Source organism: Mytilus californianus, unplaced genomic scaffold, assembly GCF_021869535.1.
Source record: "Mytilus californianus isolate M0D057914Y unplaced genomic scaffold, xbMytCali1.0.p SCAF_1, whole genome shotgun sequence".
Lineage (NCBI taxonomy): Eukaryota > Metazoa > Mollusca > Bivalvia > Mytilida > Mytilidae > Mytilus > Mytilus californianus.
In genome coordinates, this window is record NW_026262581.1 from 75,679,429 (window position 1) to 75,697,089 (window position 17,661).

At 31.4% G+C, this 17,661-nt stretch overlaps 1 protein-coding gene across 3 annotated transcripts; it reads left to right on the top strand.

The window, feature by feature from the left end:
• The first annotated feature begins 39 nt into the window (after positions 1–39).
• LOC127707705 (transmembrane protein 121B-like) lies at positions 40–9,203 on the top strand. 3 transcript variants are annotated; one of them, XR_007984987.1, is made up of 3 exons: positions 40–153; positions 4,377–7,155; positions 7,187–9,203. XR_007984987.1 is itself a non-coding variant. In XM_052212393.1 (2 exons), exon 2 carries the CDS (start codon positions 4,484–4,486, stop codon positions 5,408–5,410), a length of 927 nt encoding a protein of 308 aa, XP_052068353.1. In that variant the 5' UTR covers positions 40–153; positions 4,377–4,483; the 3' UTR covers positions 5,411–9,203. The 3 variants fall into 3 exon arrangements, 2 of the variants coding, with proteins under 2 accessions (XP_052068353.1, XP_052068363.1); XM_052212393.1 differs by having other exon boundaries at positions 4,377–9,203; XM_052212403.1 differs by lacking the exon at positions 40–153 and adding an exon at positions 180–429 and having other exon boundaries at positions 4,377–9,203.
• Positions 9,204–17,661: the final 8,458 nt, after the last annotated feature.

The window sequence follows — 17,661 nt, forward strand, 5'->3', positions numbered from 1 at the left end:
TAAATATTCGAAACTAATATTCCGCGTAACCAATATGAGCTAACTGAAGACCGAATTTTGTTTTTATGAAATGTGTAAACATGATACTTCAGAGATACATGAATGTATATTCAAAGACAAACTACTTGTCATGAAATGTAATTTTGAAATAAGGTAAATTTAATACATTTATGACCTTGGCATAAATATTACAATATATCCAATTAAACTGGAAGTTCCATATTGATTCATCTGTTCAAGTTATACAAAAAATAAGGAAATCCCTGAACAGGGAAATTTTAATTAAAGCCTTAAAACATTTCCTGGCATAATTGACAAAGAATCCAGATAACTGTCTCTTGAAATTCATGAAACGGTGCAGTTATATATGCACATATTCAACTCTTCATTGAGATTTTCATATTGATCAGACATGGACAGATGGAAAAGGTAAAGCATTTTTTTTTAAAGCGCTTTCTTTTTGTAATTAAATTGGGGTGTAAAAGTGTTGAACTTTTCGATGAAGCGCAGAAGTGCTACATATAACTTAAAATGAGAAAAAGATCAATGCTTTTACAACCCTAATAATACAAATTTATTTCGGGTCAATAATGCATGAACAGACTAGCATTAAAGAAGATCTTTCATTTGTACATCACATTTACAAACTAATCTATTTGATGAAAAACTGAGCGTTCAAGTTCAAGATTAAAGACTACTGTCATCTTTTAAAATGAAATAAAATATACATACATGTATAAAATGATTTAATACCATGCACTTGATATATTTGTCATGTTTGTATATACTTGATTAACTCACTATTTATTTGAAGTTATCTTTAAAAACAGACAAGGCTTTTAAAATCCATTGAACATTTTTTGAAATATAACAATGGTTGTAAAAGCAGTATTTCGTTAAACTGTGCAAGCGCTCCATAGATTTTCATCCCCAATATGTTTGTATCCACGGAAACTCATTAAACGAGTTGCATTAAACACTCACAGTCCCCGCATCAGCAACTATACATGCACTTCCTGTCAAGAGTCTACACTTTGTATGTTGTGTAGATGTTGGTCATGAAAGAACAGACAAAATAATGGTATTTTATTGTCCCAAGCACGACGAGTTGTGGGGGACATAGAAATACGGGGCTTCCATCCGTCTGACCGTCCGTTCTTGTTAGCGCTCTCGTGTTTACATTTTTGCTAGATTTTCATGAAACTTATATCATAGGTTTATATCAGCAAAGTATCGGACAAATTCGAAAATCAGTGCTGATCAACTATTTTTAAAAGAGTTATACATGTACTCCTTGGAAATATTAATTATATGGAAAATTGCAATGTTAGCTTTCTCATGTGTACAATTTTTGCCTGATTTATATCAAATATATATCAAAGGTTTATATCTCAGCAATGTCTCGGACAAGATCAAAAATCAGTGCAGATCAACTATTTTAAAAGAGTTATACCCCTTGGAAATTTAAATTATATTGAAAATTTCATTGTTAGTGCTTCATGTGTACAATTCTTGCCAGATTTTTATGAAACTTATATCATAGGTTTATATCTTTGTCACGGACAAGTTCAAAAATAAGTGCCGATCAATTAATTTTAAAAGAGTTCTGCCTCCTAGGAAATATTAATTATATTGAATATTTATTGTTAGCACTCTCATGTGTACATTTTTGGCAGATTTGCAAAGGACACTGCATATGGATATTACCACTGATGACCAATATGAGTTTTTTTTTCAATATCACCAGTTCTAATTTGTTAATTTCTACTAGGAATACGATGTGCTTACCAATATGTTATATTTTCATCAGAGATTTGTGGGAGCCTCGGTGGCCGAGTGGTCTAAGTAGTTACTACTGTAATCACTAGCCAGTCAACACTGAGGTTGTGAGTTCGAACCCCGCTCGCGCGGGTGCACTCGACTCCAATCTTAATTGACTAGGATTGTCAGTTTTCCTATCGAAGGTCGGTGGTTTTCTCCTGGCACTCCGGCTTCCTCCACCAATAAAAACTGGCGCCACGAAATAGCTCAAAAGCGGTGCTTAAAAGCGGCGTTAAAACATCAAAAATCAAAATCAAATCAATAAGAGATTTGTTCACTAAATAAAAATATATTGGTCCAAAAAAAAAGACATAATTGAGAATGTTGACCCCTCTTTTTTCTGCAAATTGGAAAAGGAAATTTTTGGTATAAACCGTACTTCTGTGGTATAACATGTATAATGTGGATTAATAAGAACAATTTATATATCCATAGGCTGGACAACTTGCTAAACTTAGAATTGCATATTAAGTGAGATTTAGCCTAAATTATAAATTGCTTCCATAAGTAAACCAATTAAACTTGAAAAATCATAGGATTATTTGACCAAGAGCTTTTTTTTTTACCATGAAGAAGTCATAATATACATGTTTCATTGATTTCAATCCAAAATAATGTCAAAATTGGAATTTCAGGTTAAGTTTTAACTGTATGCATGTTGTATGACCAAAAAAGGCTGAAATACCTTATTGTGGCAATTTTTAAAAAGAGCTGAAATTTCCCATCAACAGAATTTTTCATCCGAAAAAGTTGAAAAAACATGATTACTGACATTAAATATGACCAATTTTCATTGGAATGGGTACAACTTCTAAAAATTTAATTTCTGATGCTTTTCTGTAATAGGAATACCATTAATTCATCACCCCATTGCTTTCTATGTTAAATTCCTCAATTTAAAGCAGTCACAGCTCTTTTGTCTTAAATTCAAATAAACTGACAGTCCTTGCATGTCAAAGCAATGTGTACCTTATAGTGTCTTGTACTGAAAAAATCAACTTACCTTTAATTGCATATAAGAGAGGACTGGTTCCTGGAACTTCAGAAGTACTAAAAAACGGGTACTTCAAATCTGAGAAACTGGCAAAACGGACCCTGTTTTTTTAAATTTTATACCTTTTTTTTAATATTCAAAATCATATGTCAAAAAGTGTTCTACAATGATCACCAGTCATTCAGCTTTCATTTGATAACCAAAAAAACCAAAATATTCTACATATTTTGAAAGCTACACATTTGTAATACATATATAAAATCAAGTGAAGGATATCAGTTGACTCCTTACAGGTGTTTTAAAATCCCTAACTTTACTATTTTCAATGTGTGAAACTGGATCAATCTACTCTAGTCACATCAATACTATTATGTTAGTTTGTTAAAGATAGCTGACACTGTTGCTATTAAAAGATTGTTATTTTGCATATTTCTGCATCCCAGGGAAGTTATTACGGTTCCAATGAGCCTCTAGTTTTTTATAAATTGTAAAATTGTTTTGAAGGGAGATATCACTGCTTCCAATTCCGAATTTGATAAACCCTAAGGTCATCTTCAGTTTGTTGACAATTAGATCTTGCAATGTAACAACTTGATCTTTGAAGTTTAATTTTATAAAAAAATAATTTTGCTTAAATGTGCCTTTATTCATGTAATTTTTGTAAAGAGGGAAAATAGCTTGTGATAAACTTTTAACAAATTAACTATCATTTTTTACCATAAATGTCAATCTATTTACAATTCGAAAATGATTATTACACTGTACATAATGTATAAATCTGATTAAAATTGGTAATTTTATGTCAATTCAGCCATTGGGTACATCAAATACAACAGATGTAAGCATGCTTTGTATAAGAATGTTCACTCATTTCATTGTTTAAATTTGAGGCAGTCTTTGTTGGCAGTAGGAAAATCATTTTGACAAATTAATCATTTAGTTGTTTACTTCTAGATGTTACAAACTGGAATTTGATGAAATTATTTATGCAATCATGGTAATATTAAAGAAAAGCTATGGAAATATAATACCTATTTTTTATTAAGTTGACTGATTGCGTCCTGCATATAACCGAGTTCATACATGACATCATGCATTGTCTGTATAATGAATACACATTATGTGATTGTAACACTCTTGTTTACTTGAAACCAACCAATCTTCTTCAATTGAGGTGACGATGTGAACCTTCTATATAAATTACAAACGATTGTTGTTGTTATAAATGCTTTCACATTTTCTATATAAATGTTTGATAGCATTGATTTTCATTACAAAATATAAGTTATCAATATGATTTTAAAGGAACCAGACAACTTGAGGAAAGCCACTATAACAGACTCCTCTGTAGGAAGTTTAGTTGTGCAAATCAAGATTTCATTAGCATGATTTCAAGGTTTAAAAAAATAAGACTAGACCATTTATTATGTTTGTTGCATCAGAGTTTGCCATTCAGTGATTACCAGTGGCAAGTGACACTTGAAAAACACTCATTTTATGTTTTAGTACTTCAATAACAAATACTGAATATTTATTTTAATTTTCTATCCCTCTTTTGTAGGCTAATGATGAGAAGTTCGAGATATTGAAGCCATTAGTATAAGGCAATCAAGTATACTGAGAGAAAATATTCCTGTAAAGCTTTGACCTTCAGTAACCAGTATAGCCATGGCTAATGTTTGTATCCATATGTGTGAATCTATGTACCAGATCCCCAGCCGTGTGTTATGTTTCCTTATCATCATACTACAGGGAGGAGTTTTGGACTATTACCTTATCTCACATAAGACTGTGTATTGGTATGGATGGGTTGCTGCAGATGTTGCCATATTATTTGTGTTCATAGTAGCGTTCATTATATCTTATCGTCATTTGTTAATAGTAAGACAGTCATCTAATTCCCAAGCTCCGGTACAAGCAGGAAATCTTCCCCTAGGTTATTTTGCCTGGTTTGTGTACTCTGTTGCTTTAGTAGCTAGGGTTGCTATCATTTTCAGTGACTTTGCACAATTTTTAGTTGAAACAGACTTTTTTGGACCAAACACCTTGAAAATCACTATTTCATTGGCATGTGCTGTATTTTTGCTGTTACTGATGATGCACCATGATGCACAACCAGGAACCATGAGAATGCATCGGATCCAAGAATTCAGCGGCACCGTTGTTTTTGACATTTTAGATTCTGTAGATATGTTAGACGTCTTATTTGATCCAAAAGATAGATTTGATTTACCATCAGGAATGTGTATGGCCATAATCTCAATTTCCTGTATAAATTTCATACTACCAATATTTCCACTGATGACCTTGAGCAACTCTCATTTTGGATACAAGAACACATCTGAATCTCTCTTGATTTTGCACAAGCTACTTTTAATTTTCGTTGTTAATTTACCATTTCTTATCATGAGGTTGTTGATATGGCATGTTGTTCAGAAAGATGTATCTATATTTATCGTAAAAAACTTACTAGTTATTATTGTCAATTTTTATCAGTTGTATGAAAATGAGGTCAGAAAATACAATCGCTCCCAGTCAGGTGATGAAACAGACGCTGGAGAAGAAATAAAGATGGCAGAAATATTAGAGGATTAGTAAAGATTAATTTACATAAATCAATTCATGTTTGATGAATTCAAGTTACTTGGTGTTTTTAAGTAACCAAGATATCTGTGTTTTGTTCAGTGGTGTACAAGTAACTAAGATATCTGTATGTTTTTTTTTCATCTAAAATGTTCAGCATTTAACCAAATTTGTTTTTTATCTAGTCCCTGTATTCATCATTAGTGTTTTTGTGTTGGTCAATGATTTTCTTTTTTGGGGAATGACAACATTTTTTTAATAAAACTTAATTTTCCAATTATCAGGATCTGGCCAAAAACTGTAACGTATGATTCAATACTATTAAACCATTTTCAGTTCTGTTCTATAATTATATTTTATTTTAAAGTTGTACCCATAACCTCTCATTCTTTTTTGGTGTTTGTTTCCATGTCATGTCCTTTCCTTAATCTCCTTGGTTATCTCTGTGCAGTAGCTTGCCCCCAGTGTGAGAAGTTGTACAATGAATGTTGAATGCCCAGCCATAAAAAACAACAAGTACTTTTGCAGTATTTAAAAGTAAGATCAAAGACTCTGTTGGCTCAACAACAGTCAACATTATTCCCCTATTCCAGATACCCATAAAATTCATAAAACAATCATTTCTTGCCAACCCAGAGATTAAAAATACCAGTGTGTTATCAAATTGATTGTCAAAGGAGATACTTTAGTGACATTTTAGAAAATATTTGATCATGCTTTATTTGCATGTATTCACATTTGACTGGTATTTGCGGTAAAACCTTTAAATTAATATTTGAGTATTTTATGTACTGAAACAATCAACCATTCCATTACTCAATTCCATCACTGCCATGACTGTATTTGTTTTATTTTTGTTGGTTGCTTTTTACTTTCTTCATGTGTTTGAAGAAAATAAATCTCCTGTATTACAGGCAAAAATATATATATTTTTATTGATATTTGATTGATTATTTTTTAACATGTTTAACCTGGTAAAATCGAAGGAATATATTGGAGGGAAATAGTGTTCATACATCATGTACATGTCAACTACATGTCACTAATGTCATTATAGCATTTGATGAAACCAGAGCAAAAAAATTACTTCTCTTGTTTTAAATGTTTTTATGCCCCACCTACGATAGTAGAGGGACATTATGATTTTCGGTCTGTTCGTCCGTCCGTCCGTTTGTCTGTCTGTCCTGCTTCAGGTTAAAGTTTTTGGTCAAGGAAGTTTTTGATGAAGTTGAAGTCCAATCAACTTGAAACTTAGTACACATGTTCCCTATGATATGATCTTTCTAATTTCAATGCCAAGTTTCGACCCCAATTTCACGGTCCACTGAACATAGAAAATGATAGTGCGAGTGGGGCATCTGTGTACTATGGACACATTCTTGTTTGATAGAAATCAAGAAATATGTTATTGCTGTTTAAGTGCTTTATTTTGGGTTTACCACATGAATATGGTCTGCTTATTGAAATTGTTTTGTTTTAAAAAATGAAAGCCAAAATAACCTTAAATGCAGATCATTGAATTTCTGTAAATATTAGTCATATTTTAATGAAATGCAGGGCATTGATACAAACGGATATTTTTTCAAGATAAAATTTCATTCTTTTAAAAGATAAGAAGGCAGTGGTAAATCATGCAGTAGTCACTGACTTCAAGTATAAGGTCCAATTCTTTTTACAATTCTGAATTATCATCATGGAGTGATCTTATGGCTGTCAAAAGAATATCATAGAATTTGTATTGACATGTTCATTGTTATGTTATGTAAAGTATAATTGGCTTATCATTAGGCTTAATGATACAGAAATAAACAGTGTCAATATTTTAAATCAAACAGATGTAGGGAAGCAAGTATATTGTTCTACTAATGACACCCTTCAGTTTTAGCTCACCTTGATGACATTTTTTAACCTGATATCGTTAAATTTCACAAATAGTTGCGTGACCTTTGAACCTTGTTTTTCTGTGAAGTTCATGTTTTGTGGACTTTTTGCCTTGGTGTTGTGTATTTTTCTTCAACTTATGGTTCTTGATTGCTCCATGATATATACACTATTAGAAATTCAGCAAGTATCTTCGTCAAGCATTTTACAAGGAAACTGAATCACAGAATAGATTGAACTCACTGTTGTGAAGTAATAAATATTGATTAGTCAGCATTGTCAAATAATATTTTCGATTATTACTATAATCATTCTTTATTGGGTGTCTTCCAAAAAAATTATACCTATTTATTTTGGGTTACCACCAACAGAATTTTATTTATTTTTCAGTAACCCTACAATACAAACTAGAAAACTGGTATGTGAGTGAAGGACCCTCTGCTTGCACAAGATATAAAATTTCTTTGCAAGTTTACAAATTTTGAATAGGTACCGGTAAACAATTTTTGTCAAATTCAAAAGAGATTTTCCTTTTTTCTATATAAACACTGCATAAAAAAATATTTTGATTGGTTGAAGCATTCCTGACTTACCATATTACAAACACACATGGACTGATGGACAGACAGACAGAGGGATTACTGTAGGACAGAGTCCCAGTAACATAAATTAACTCAGACCCTTGGGAATATATATGTAAATGTGTAAACAGCTTTCATATTTGAAATCAATTCACAGAATTTAATTATTTTGCAAGTACTACACCTTGAGGATGATATTTTGTCCTTTATAAGATTATTCATTATTGTGTGTATCTGAAATCCATAAATGATTTTTATCATGACTGCTTGACAATAAAACAGCCTTATTTAAATTTTTATATGTAGAAGGTGTTACCTATTTGACAATCAATATTAAAAATACATTTTGTGATGAAAAAAATTTCAATTCTTCATTTTTTGGTTGTAAGACATATCTTTATTTTTTAATTGCAGGAAAATCAACAATATTGTGGGGATTTATTAGTCCCCTACTGACGAAGTCGAAGGGGACTTTAGGTTTGCACTCTGTCCATCTGTCAGTCCAGCAATCAGTTTTCCACACTTTTTTTCTTCGTTCTTGAAGATATTGATTTGAAATTTGATATATACTTTTATCATAACAAGTTACAGATCAAGTTCGAATTATGTTCCAGTCTGATGATTTTGTGCAGAGTTATGGTCCTTGGACTTAGAAAATTCACTCAAATTCCACACTTTTTTTCGTCATGCTTGAAGATATTGACTTGATATTTGTTATATAGTTTACACAATGCAAAGTTATAGATCAAGTTAGCATTTTGTTCCAGTACAATGAATTCTTAACCGGTAGGGGACTATGTATTGCCATGCAATACTCTCAGAATGCTTGTTTAAGAACACATGGATTAAACATTCAATTCAGCAAATTGGATAAGTCTTGAAATAGATTTAAAAGTTTTGGGTCACTCTGGTTCCACTGTAAAAATTAAGCTTCTCTTTTTGAAATCTTTTATGGGTTCAAACTTACTTTGACCTGAGTTATCTGCCATCATGCATTTTATAGTTTGGATAACTTTGGTATTCAGTCTTTGTATAATTTATTGAAAGGTCCTGCGACTCATTTCACAAAAGAATACTTGTAAGTCATGAACATTGCAGTATAACTTACAATTATTTTTTATTGTAAGATTTTTTTAAAAAGAGCCCCTGATAATTACTACTATTTTAGAACAGACAGACATTCTTATTCCACAAACAAATAAAACATTGTAAATGTCTTTATAATCATAAGAAAGGTGATTGCGTGTTCATAATCGTTATGATTTTTTTAATTTGAGATCGTTTACAATTTGTCATTATTTAGACATATTTATGGCAAGTGGTTTTACTATTTATTCGAACTTCAAGATATCTCATATAATATATATGATATCTTATATAAAACAGTTTTTATAAGATATCTTATAAACTTTATAAGATATCTCATATACTTTACAAGATATCTTCTAAAGTTTAAAAGATATCTTATAAGTATTTTTTTATATAAGATATCTTATATACTTTATAAGATATCTCATATATTTTATAAGATATCTCATATATTTTATAAGATATCTTGTATAGTTTATAAGATATCTCATATAGTTTATAAGATATCTCATATAATTTAAGAGATATCTTATAAAGAAAATTATATGACATATCTTATAAACTATATAAGATATCTTATATACTATATGAGATATCTTATAAAGGTTATGAGATATCTTGAAGTTAGAATAAATAGTAAAACCGCTTGCCATACATATTTCATATTTTTATGATGCTTTGTGCCTTTATTATTTTGTAAATTTTGGAAAGTATGATATATATATATATATTTTTTAGCTCACCTGGCCCAATGGGCCAAGTGAGCTTTTCTCATCACTTGGCGTCCGTCCGTTAACTTTTACAAAAATCTTCTCCTCTGAAACTACTTGGCCAAGTTTAACCAAACTTGGCCACAATCATCATTGGGGTATCTAGTTTAAAAAATGTGTCCGGTGACCTGGCCAACCAACCAAGATGGCCGCCATGGCTAAAAATAGAACATAGGGGTAAAATGTAGATTTTGGCTTATATCTCTGAAACCAAAGCATTAAGAGCAAATCTAACGGGGTAAAATTGTTTATCAGGTCAAGATCTATCCTCTCTGAAATTTTCAGATAAATCGGACGACCCGTTGTTGGGTTGCTGCCCCTAAATTGGTAATTTTAAGGAAATTTTGCCGTTTTTGGTTATTATCTTGATTATTATTATAGATAAAGATAATCTGTAAACAGCAATAATGTTCAGCAAAGTAAGATCTACAAATAAGTCAACTTGACCAAAATGGTCAGTTGACCCCTTAAGGAGTTATTGCCCTTTAAAGTCAATTTTTAACCATTTTTCGTAAATTTTTGTAATCTTTTACAAAAATCTTCTCCTCTGAAACTACTAAGACAAATTTAACCAAACTTGTCCACAATCATCATTAGGGTATCTAGTTTAAAAAATGTGTCTGATGACCCTGCCCGCGAACCAAGATGGCCGACATGGCTAAAAAATAGTACATAGGGTAAAATGTAGTTTTTGGCTCATATCTCTGAAACATTTAGAGCAAATCTGACGGGATAAAATTGTTCATTAGGTCTAGATCTATCTGCCCTGAAATTTCCAGACCAATCAGGCAACACGTTGTTGGGTTGCTACCCCTGAATTGGTCATTTTAAGAAAATTTTGCAGCTTTTGGTTATTATCTTGAATATTATTATAGATAGAGATAAACTGTAAACAGCAATAACGTACAGCAAAGTAAGATCTACAAATAAGTCAACATGACCAAAATTGTCAATTGACCCCTTAAGGAGTTATTGCCCTTTATAGTCAATTTTTTACAATTTTCATAAATTTTGTAAATTTTTGTAAATTTTACAAAATATTTTCCACTGTAACTACTGGGCCAAGTTCATTATAGATAGAGATAATTGTAAGCAGCAAGAATGTTCAGTAAAGTAAGATCTACAAACACATCACCATCACCAAAACACAATTTTGTCATGAATCCATCTGTGTCCTTTGTTTAATATGCACATAGACCAAGGTGAGCGACACAGGCTCTTTAGAGCCTCTAGTTTTCATTATTTATTTTTCTGTCATATGCAAATTAAGTGCACTATTTTATGCAGATTTTATGATTTATAAACTAAGTGCTCAATACCTTTAGTACTAGTTTATAAAGGAATTTTGCCTGCAGTGTTCTATTGATATTTTGTCCTTTTGAAATTTGGTATTAAATGCATTTCTTTCCATAGATAAAATTATTCCATACCTATCATTTTTGCCTATGTAGATAAGGTGATTCAGAGATTGACATAATGTATAGACAATTGCTTATTTTTGAAGACTGTAATTCAACTTCTAGATGTTTTTGTGGCATTGAGTTGCTGTCTCATTGACCATATACCCTAGTTTTAATTTTATTCATGTTACTGTAATAATGGTTTTTTTTATTCCTGGTTATTTTCAAATATATCCTTTATAGGGAAATATTTGTAGCAGTTTTATTTCAGTTATAAATTTCACATATTCTCTGAATTATCTGTTTCTCATACTAAATTGAATTTTTTCCTGCTATAAAAAAAACTTCAACCTGCAGGAACTCTTACAATGGTTGTAATTGTGTTTCAAGATCAGAAAGAATTCTTTTGAGATCAGTTTTCACAATAAAATTCTTTATTTATATAATTACCCTTGCTGGACATATACCTTATCTGAACATGATTTTTAAATTTTGAAAGTATTGCATATTAATTTAAAATGCACATGACAAATTTCAGCTCATGTTCTTGTGAAACTTTGATAAGGAAACTGTATACTGTGCATATGAGCAAAAATTAACTGTGTACATGTTTATTAAAATAACAACAATGAACCATAATAATATAAATGCTTGCATTCTCATGTTTATGTTAATATTTGAATTGTTATTTAGCAGGTTTTATATTTTGACATGAGTATTTAAATTATGTAATGTTGAATGTAACTTCAACATTTTAATGTAACAATTGACAATCTAGTGAATGGTGTCTTTGAATAGAATATGATATATACAGTTAATTCCAGGACCCAATGACATAAGTTCTATCCAAACAGAGTTCTCGAAAAGTGGTGGTCCAAAGGTTTTGACTACCAAAATTTTGTAAAGGACCGATACAATTATGGTATTTTGCAATACTGTGGATTCATTTATTTTTCGTGGATACCAATTTTCTTGGATTGAGGAAAACTTGCATTTTCGTGGATATTTAATTTCGTGGATTTGCCAAAGTCTGTATACATATGTTTAGAAAATGTAAACTTTTTTGAACATTTAAATTTGTGGTTGACCTTTACCCATGAAATCCATGAAAATTTTGGTATCCCACAAATAATGATGAATCCACAGTAGAAATACTGAAAACAGTAAAAAGTGGGGACCAGTAGATTTTCTTCAAGGACCACCAGGGGAAAAAAAAAGATTTTGAGAACTCTGTCCACAGTTGGGGATAATATGCTCTTCATCACACCTGGGAAATATAGCATTAACAATACATCTTTGTTATCAGTATTGCATTGAATATATTTGCAACAATACTTTAAACAAGATTTAACAAAGTCTTGTGGTGTTTTATTGAAGAATTTTGATATTTGATTATTCCTAAATACCACATAATAAAAATAACATACAATATTTCTTTAACTAAAATGGCATGTTGATGTTAAAATGGTTATTCATATAAAAGATATCTTGAACAGTATACTTGTTAATTTGTATGGTTATTCAATTTCTTTCTATTGGATGGAAAATTTGACTTTCTCTCCATGAACCAAATTGACCTAATCATATATAATTCTATTTATAGTAGCAGATAAAGATACACTTGGAGATGTTTTATTTATTTTTTTAATTATTTACAGTTAAGATTAGGTCTTGATGTTTATTATTTTATAATAACCAGTATCAATCATAGAGACTTAAATGCTTTTACCCTTCAAATAACAAATTTGTTTTTATATCTTCATTCATAGTAGTGTAAAATAGTGTTGGGAATTGAAAGGTCAGTTACCTGTAATCATTTTCATATGTTAGTTTTGGTTAAAAATGTGTTTTTTGGAGATGTCAAAAATTTTAATTAAGAAAATTATCATTTTCACAGAATTAAGTGTTAATGACTTCGGAAACCTAAATTTTGACCAATTTCAATCTCTTTTAAAAAAGTTATTAAAAATGTTATAGAAATTTTTACACCAAAGAAATTAATGGAAGTGATGTGTTTCATTTGTTTTTGAGTATATATATATAAGCAAACATTGTCTATCTTATTAATTAATTCTAAATGTACATGATAAGTTGATATTGGTCTCGCCTTGATGGAGTCAAAAAGTGAGACATAGGTATCAGTTTCCAGCGGCTGCAGCATCAACAATGTATTAGTTTGCGATTAGGTCAGTTTATGAGGAACCACTAGTGGTAAGTCAATATTTGGTGTGCAGTTGTATTAGCATTGGCATATCTCATTTCCATGGAGATTATTTGGCCCCGCCCTCTCAGTCATGGTCTATTGACTTTAAAAATTTTGCTTAATTTACATGTATTAGTTTGTGATTAGGTCATGTTATTAGGAACCACTAGTATTAGGTCAATGTAGCATGCATATGAATTTTCATTGGCTCATCTCATTTCCACGGAGATTGTTTGGCCCTGAACCTTCAGTCCTGCTTATTTGAATATTTTTTCATAAGTTACATGTTAAAGTATTGCTATTTTAATTTTAACATTTGCATTTTACTATCAAAATAACAAAAAGGCGAGACATATCTCTGTGTTAACAGTTTATTTAGTCCAAATAAGAATATTAGATTGGCATTGCTTTTACATTTCAAATATAACTATTGATAATTTCTGAAGTTCAATAGCTTTTTATGAGTTATATAAAGTTTTGTTGCCGTTTTTATGAGTCTTGTCATAATGGGTTGTTAATCATGTGTTCTGTAGTAACAAATTTGTTTAAACTTTTACTACTTTTTATTTTTTGTTTTTATATTTACATGCATGTTTAATGCTAATGTATATACTCCTAATAAAATATTTTAAAAGTAAATATAGTTTTATCTTATCCTATTTTCTTTCCAAATAAGGAAACCACTAATTTATGATTATAAAAAAACAGTCATACAAGTCAAATATATTGCTATTGCAGCATTTACATGGTCATAACATTCCATGTTCAATAGTTTTCTCTCAACCTGACAGTCTGATAGCATTTTTGTTTTTACATTTGCATTTCGTTCACAGATAGGATTATATTCTTGTGAAGTTGTGACTGACAAACCTTACAAAAAATATAAAGCATCTCCCTTCCTTAGAAGAGAGAAGGGGTAGAGCCAAACCAGTATTAACCAATAACTCAAATTAACTCTCTTAAGTATATATAATTAAGTGATTCTGCAAAAAGTCTTTATGTCCCCTCCAAAGGGCCTCTAGTGCATTTGATATCCTTTTTGTCCCCCGCGCAATGCGTTGCGGGGGGACATAGAAATACCTGGTGTCCGTCTGTCAGTCAGGGCTTGTTAGCCCTCTCACGTGTACAGTTCTTGCCAGATTTTTATTAAACTTATATCATATGTTTATATCAGCAATGTCTTGGACAATTTCAAAAATCAGTGCCGATCAATTATTTTTAAAAGAGTTGTGCCCCTTGGAAACATTAATTATATGGAAAATTGCATTGTTAGCGCTCTCATGTGTACAATTCTTGCCACATTTTTATGAAACTTATATCATAGGTTCATATCAGCAATGTCTTGAACGAGTTTGAAAATCAGCGCCAATCAATTATTTTTAAAAGAGTTATGCCCCTTGGAAATATTGATTAAATGGAAAATTGCAATCTTAGCACTCTCATGTGTTCAATTATTTCCAGAATTTTATTAAACTTATATCATAGGTTTATGATATAAGTTTATATCAGCAATGTTTTGAATGAGTTCGAAAATCAGCGCCAATCAATTATTTTAAAAGAGTTATGCTCCTTGGAAATATTGATTATATGGAGATTGCATGGTTAGCACTCTCATGTACAATTCTTGCCAAATTTTGATGAAATTTCTATTATAGGTTTATATCATCAATGTCTGAGACAAAATTGAAAATCAGTGCCGATCAATTATTTTTAAAAGAGTTCTTCCTTGCCAGTTTTGATCATACAAAACTGAATGAACAAGTTTTCCAGAATTAGCTCAAAACCATAAAGGTAGTTTAAAAAAAATAAAAAGTGAACCATCAGCAATATACTAATCTACAACTTTCAAGGTCAAATGACACCTGTCAGATGCACATGTACTCCTTATAATGAAGTTATGTTTTTTGGTTGACATTCCATGTTTAAATTTTTGAGAAATGGACAAAAACAAAAAGTGTGAATATGATGCATTGAGGGATTGCTGTTTAAAATCCAAAGACAAATTAAATCGATATTCAGGACATCATCGTAATGAGAAATGAATATGATTCATGACACCCTGAGCCAGAATTTTAACTTGATAGTTGCTAGTTCACAAGGTTCACAGGAAGACTTGTCACCCTACCTGGACACATTATTCAGAGAGTTGCCCAGTCTTTGCTATTACTCCTAAATGCTTAGCTAAGAAGCAACAAATATTAATTTAATAAGTCTTGTTTGACCTAGCCTGGAATGAAACCAACAACTTCCCACACTTGAGGTGAGTAAGCTACCATGAGACCACTGAGTCAATGTGTGAATATGAGATCAAAACCATATGATACATGTCCAAAAGACATACAGCAAATCCACATATAAAATATAATGTACATGTGTTTGGATAATTACTGAGGAAAGTTCACTTGGTCTGCAGAAGACATGTCACCCTCTCTTACACATTATTCTGATTTTTGACCAGTAATTGCTCTTGCTCCTAAATACCTAGAGCTATTAGAGAAGCAGCAAATTATATTTTTCAAGTCATTGGTTTGACCTGGCCTGGGAGCAAAACCACGACCTGCAGCACTCTTGTGATTATGACAAACATATATATTCACGGAAAATGCCCATACCAAATAAAGTTTACATGTCTTGCATAATAATTACGGAAATAGCCAGAAAAAAAACCTGACCACAGGAGTATGAAAATTAGGCAAGATAAACATTCATATCTTTCATAAATCCCCTTACCAAATATTGTATCTACCAAAGTTAATAAGGAACAGACCCAATCCGGAAATCTTTACCTGGCCGTGAGAAATAAAAAAAAAAAAAATAAATCAACACCACTTAATGTATGTAAGATGGAAATATACCCACATTCCAAATACTGTTGACCTGTCATGTATAGTCACCAAAAATATATATTGTGGATTCATTTATTTTTATTGGTATTAATATTCATGGATTGAGGGAAAATTGTATCATCCTGGATATACTTGATTTTGCTGGAATGGAAATTCTTAATACAAGCCTACAGCAAATTTTGTTGTTGAGTATTTGAATTTGTAGTTCATCTTTACCCATGAAATCAACAAAAATTAGCATACCACGAATAATAATGAATCCACAGTGTATTATTCAGGCTTAACCTGTCTACTGGAGCATTGAAATGATATACTATATTCTGACATCGAACTCAAACCTCTTTTAAACTGAGTTTTACTGTGCGTATTGCTGTGTGTTTGTTTATTCTACATTGGCTAGAGGTATAGGGGGAGGGTTGAGATCTCACAAAACATGTTTAACCCCGCCGCATTTTTGCACCTGTCCCAAGTCAGGAGCCTCTGGCCTTTGTTAATCTTGTATGTTTTTTAATTTTAGTTCATTTATATGTTTTGGAGTTTAGTGTGAAGTCCATTTTCATTTAACTAGTACACATTTTTGTTTAGGGGCCAGCTGAAGCCTGCCTCTGGGTGCAGGATTTTCTCGCTGTGTTGAAGACCCATTGGTGGCCTTCAGCTGTTTTCTGCTCATTGGTTGGGTTGTTGTCTCTTTGACACATTCCCCATTTCCTTTCTCAATTTTATGTCAGAGAGATTGATACTTATACCAATAAATCTACATACCAATATGTTTCTGCCTTGTATATTTACTGGAAGTCAGGTAAGAAAGAATAAAATCTTGAAGATTCAAGGAACACTGAAGCATGAACAAGAGGTAAGGTGAGATCTCAGAGTGTCTAACACATTCTTATTATAGACTTGTAAACTCCAAATAAATCTTCATGAAAGAGAAGAAAAGATATTAAAGTATTTGCAATTGTTAACACTGCAACTTCAACAGCCAGAAAAGTAATACCATTGCCTCTTCACATCCACATAAAAAACAACAGACATAAATAAATAAATCAAGAATGTGTCCATGGGACACAGATGATGCCTCTGCTTTATATTACGTTATAAAGGGAAATAACTCAAAAATCGTAAAAGTGACGCAACCCAAATTCAAACTTGATCCGTGTTGTGTGGTTAAAAGCATTGTGTATGAGTTTCATAACATTTGGTTAAGGTAAACTAAAGTTAGAGAACGAAACTAATTTTGGGACATATGGACGGACAAGGGTAACACTTAATACCCCCTCCGCTGCGGCTGGGGCATATAAATACTGGCCACTCAACAAACAGCACCATACACCAACAACTAATTATTTTAAAAGTAAGAAAACAAATCAGGAAAGAGTAAATGTATGGAAAAAACAATCCAGATATGACCAGGTTATGCCTAGATTTACTTGTCCTGGGGTGAAGGCAGCTAGATATTTAGAAAACTGGGCGAAAATACTAACTGAACTTATACA

Coding starts and splice junctions, on each gene's coding strand:
- LOC127707705 (XM_052212393.1), top strand. CDS start 4,484: ATGGCTAATGTTTGTATCCATATGTGTGAATCTATGTACCAGATCCCC.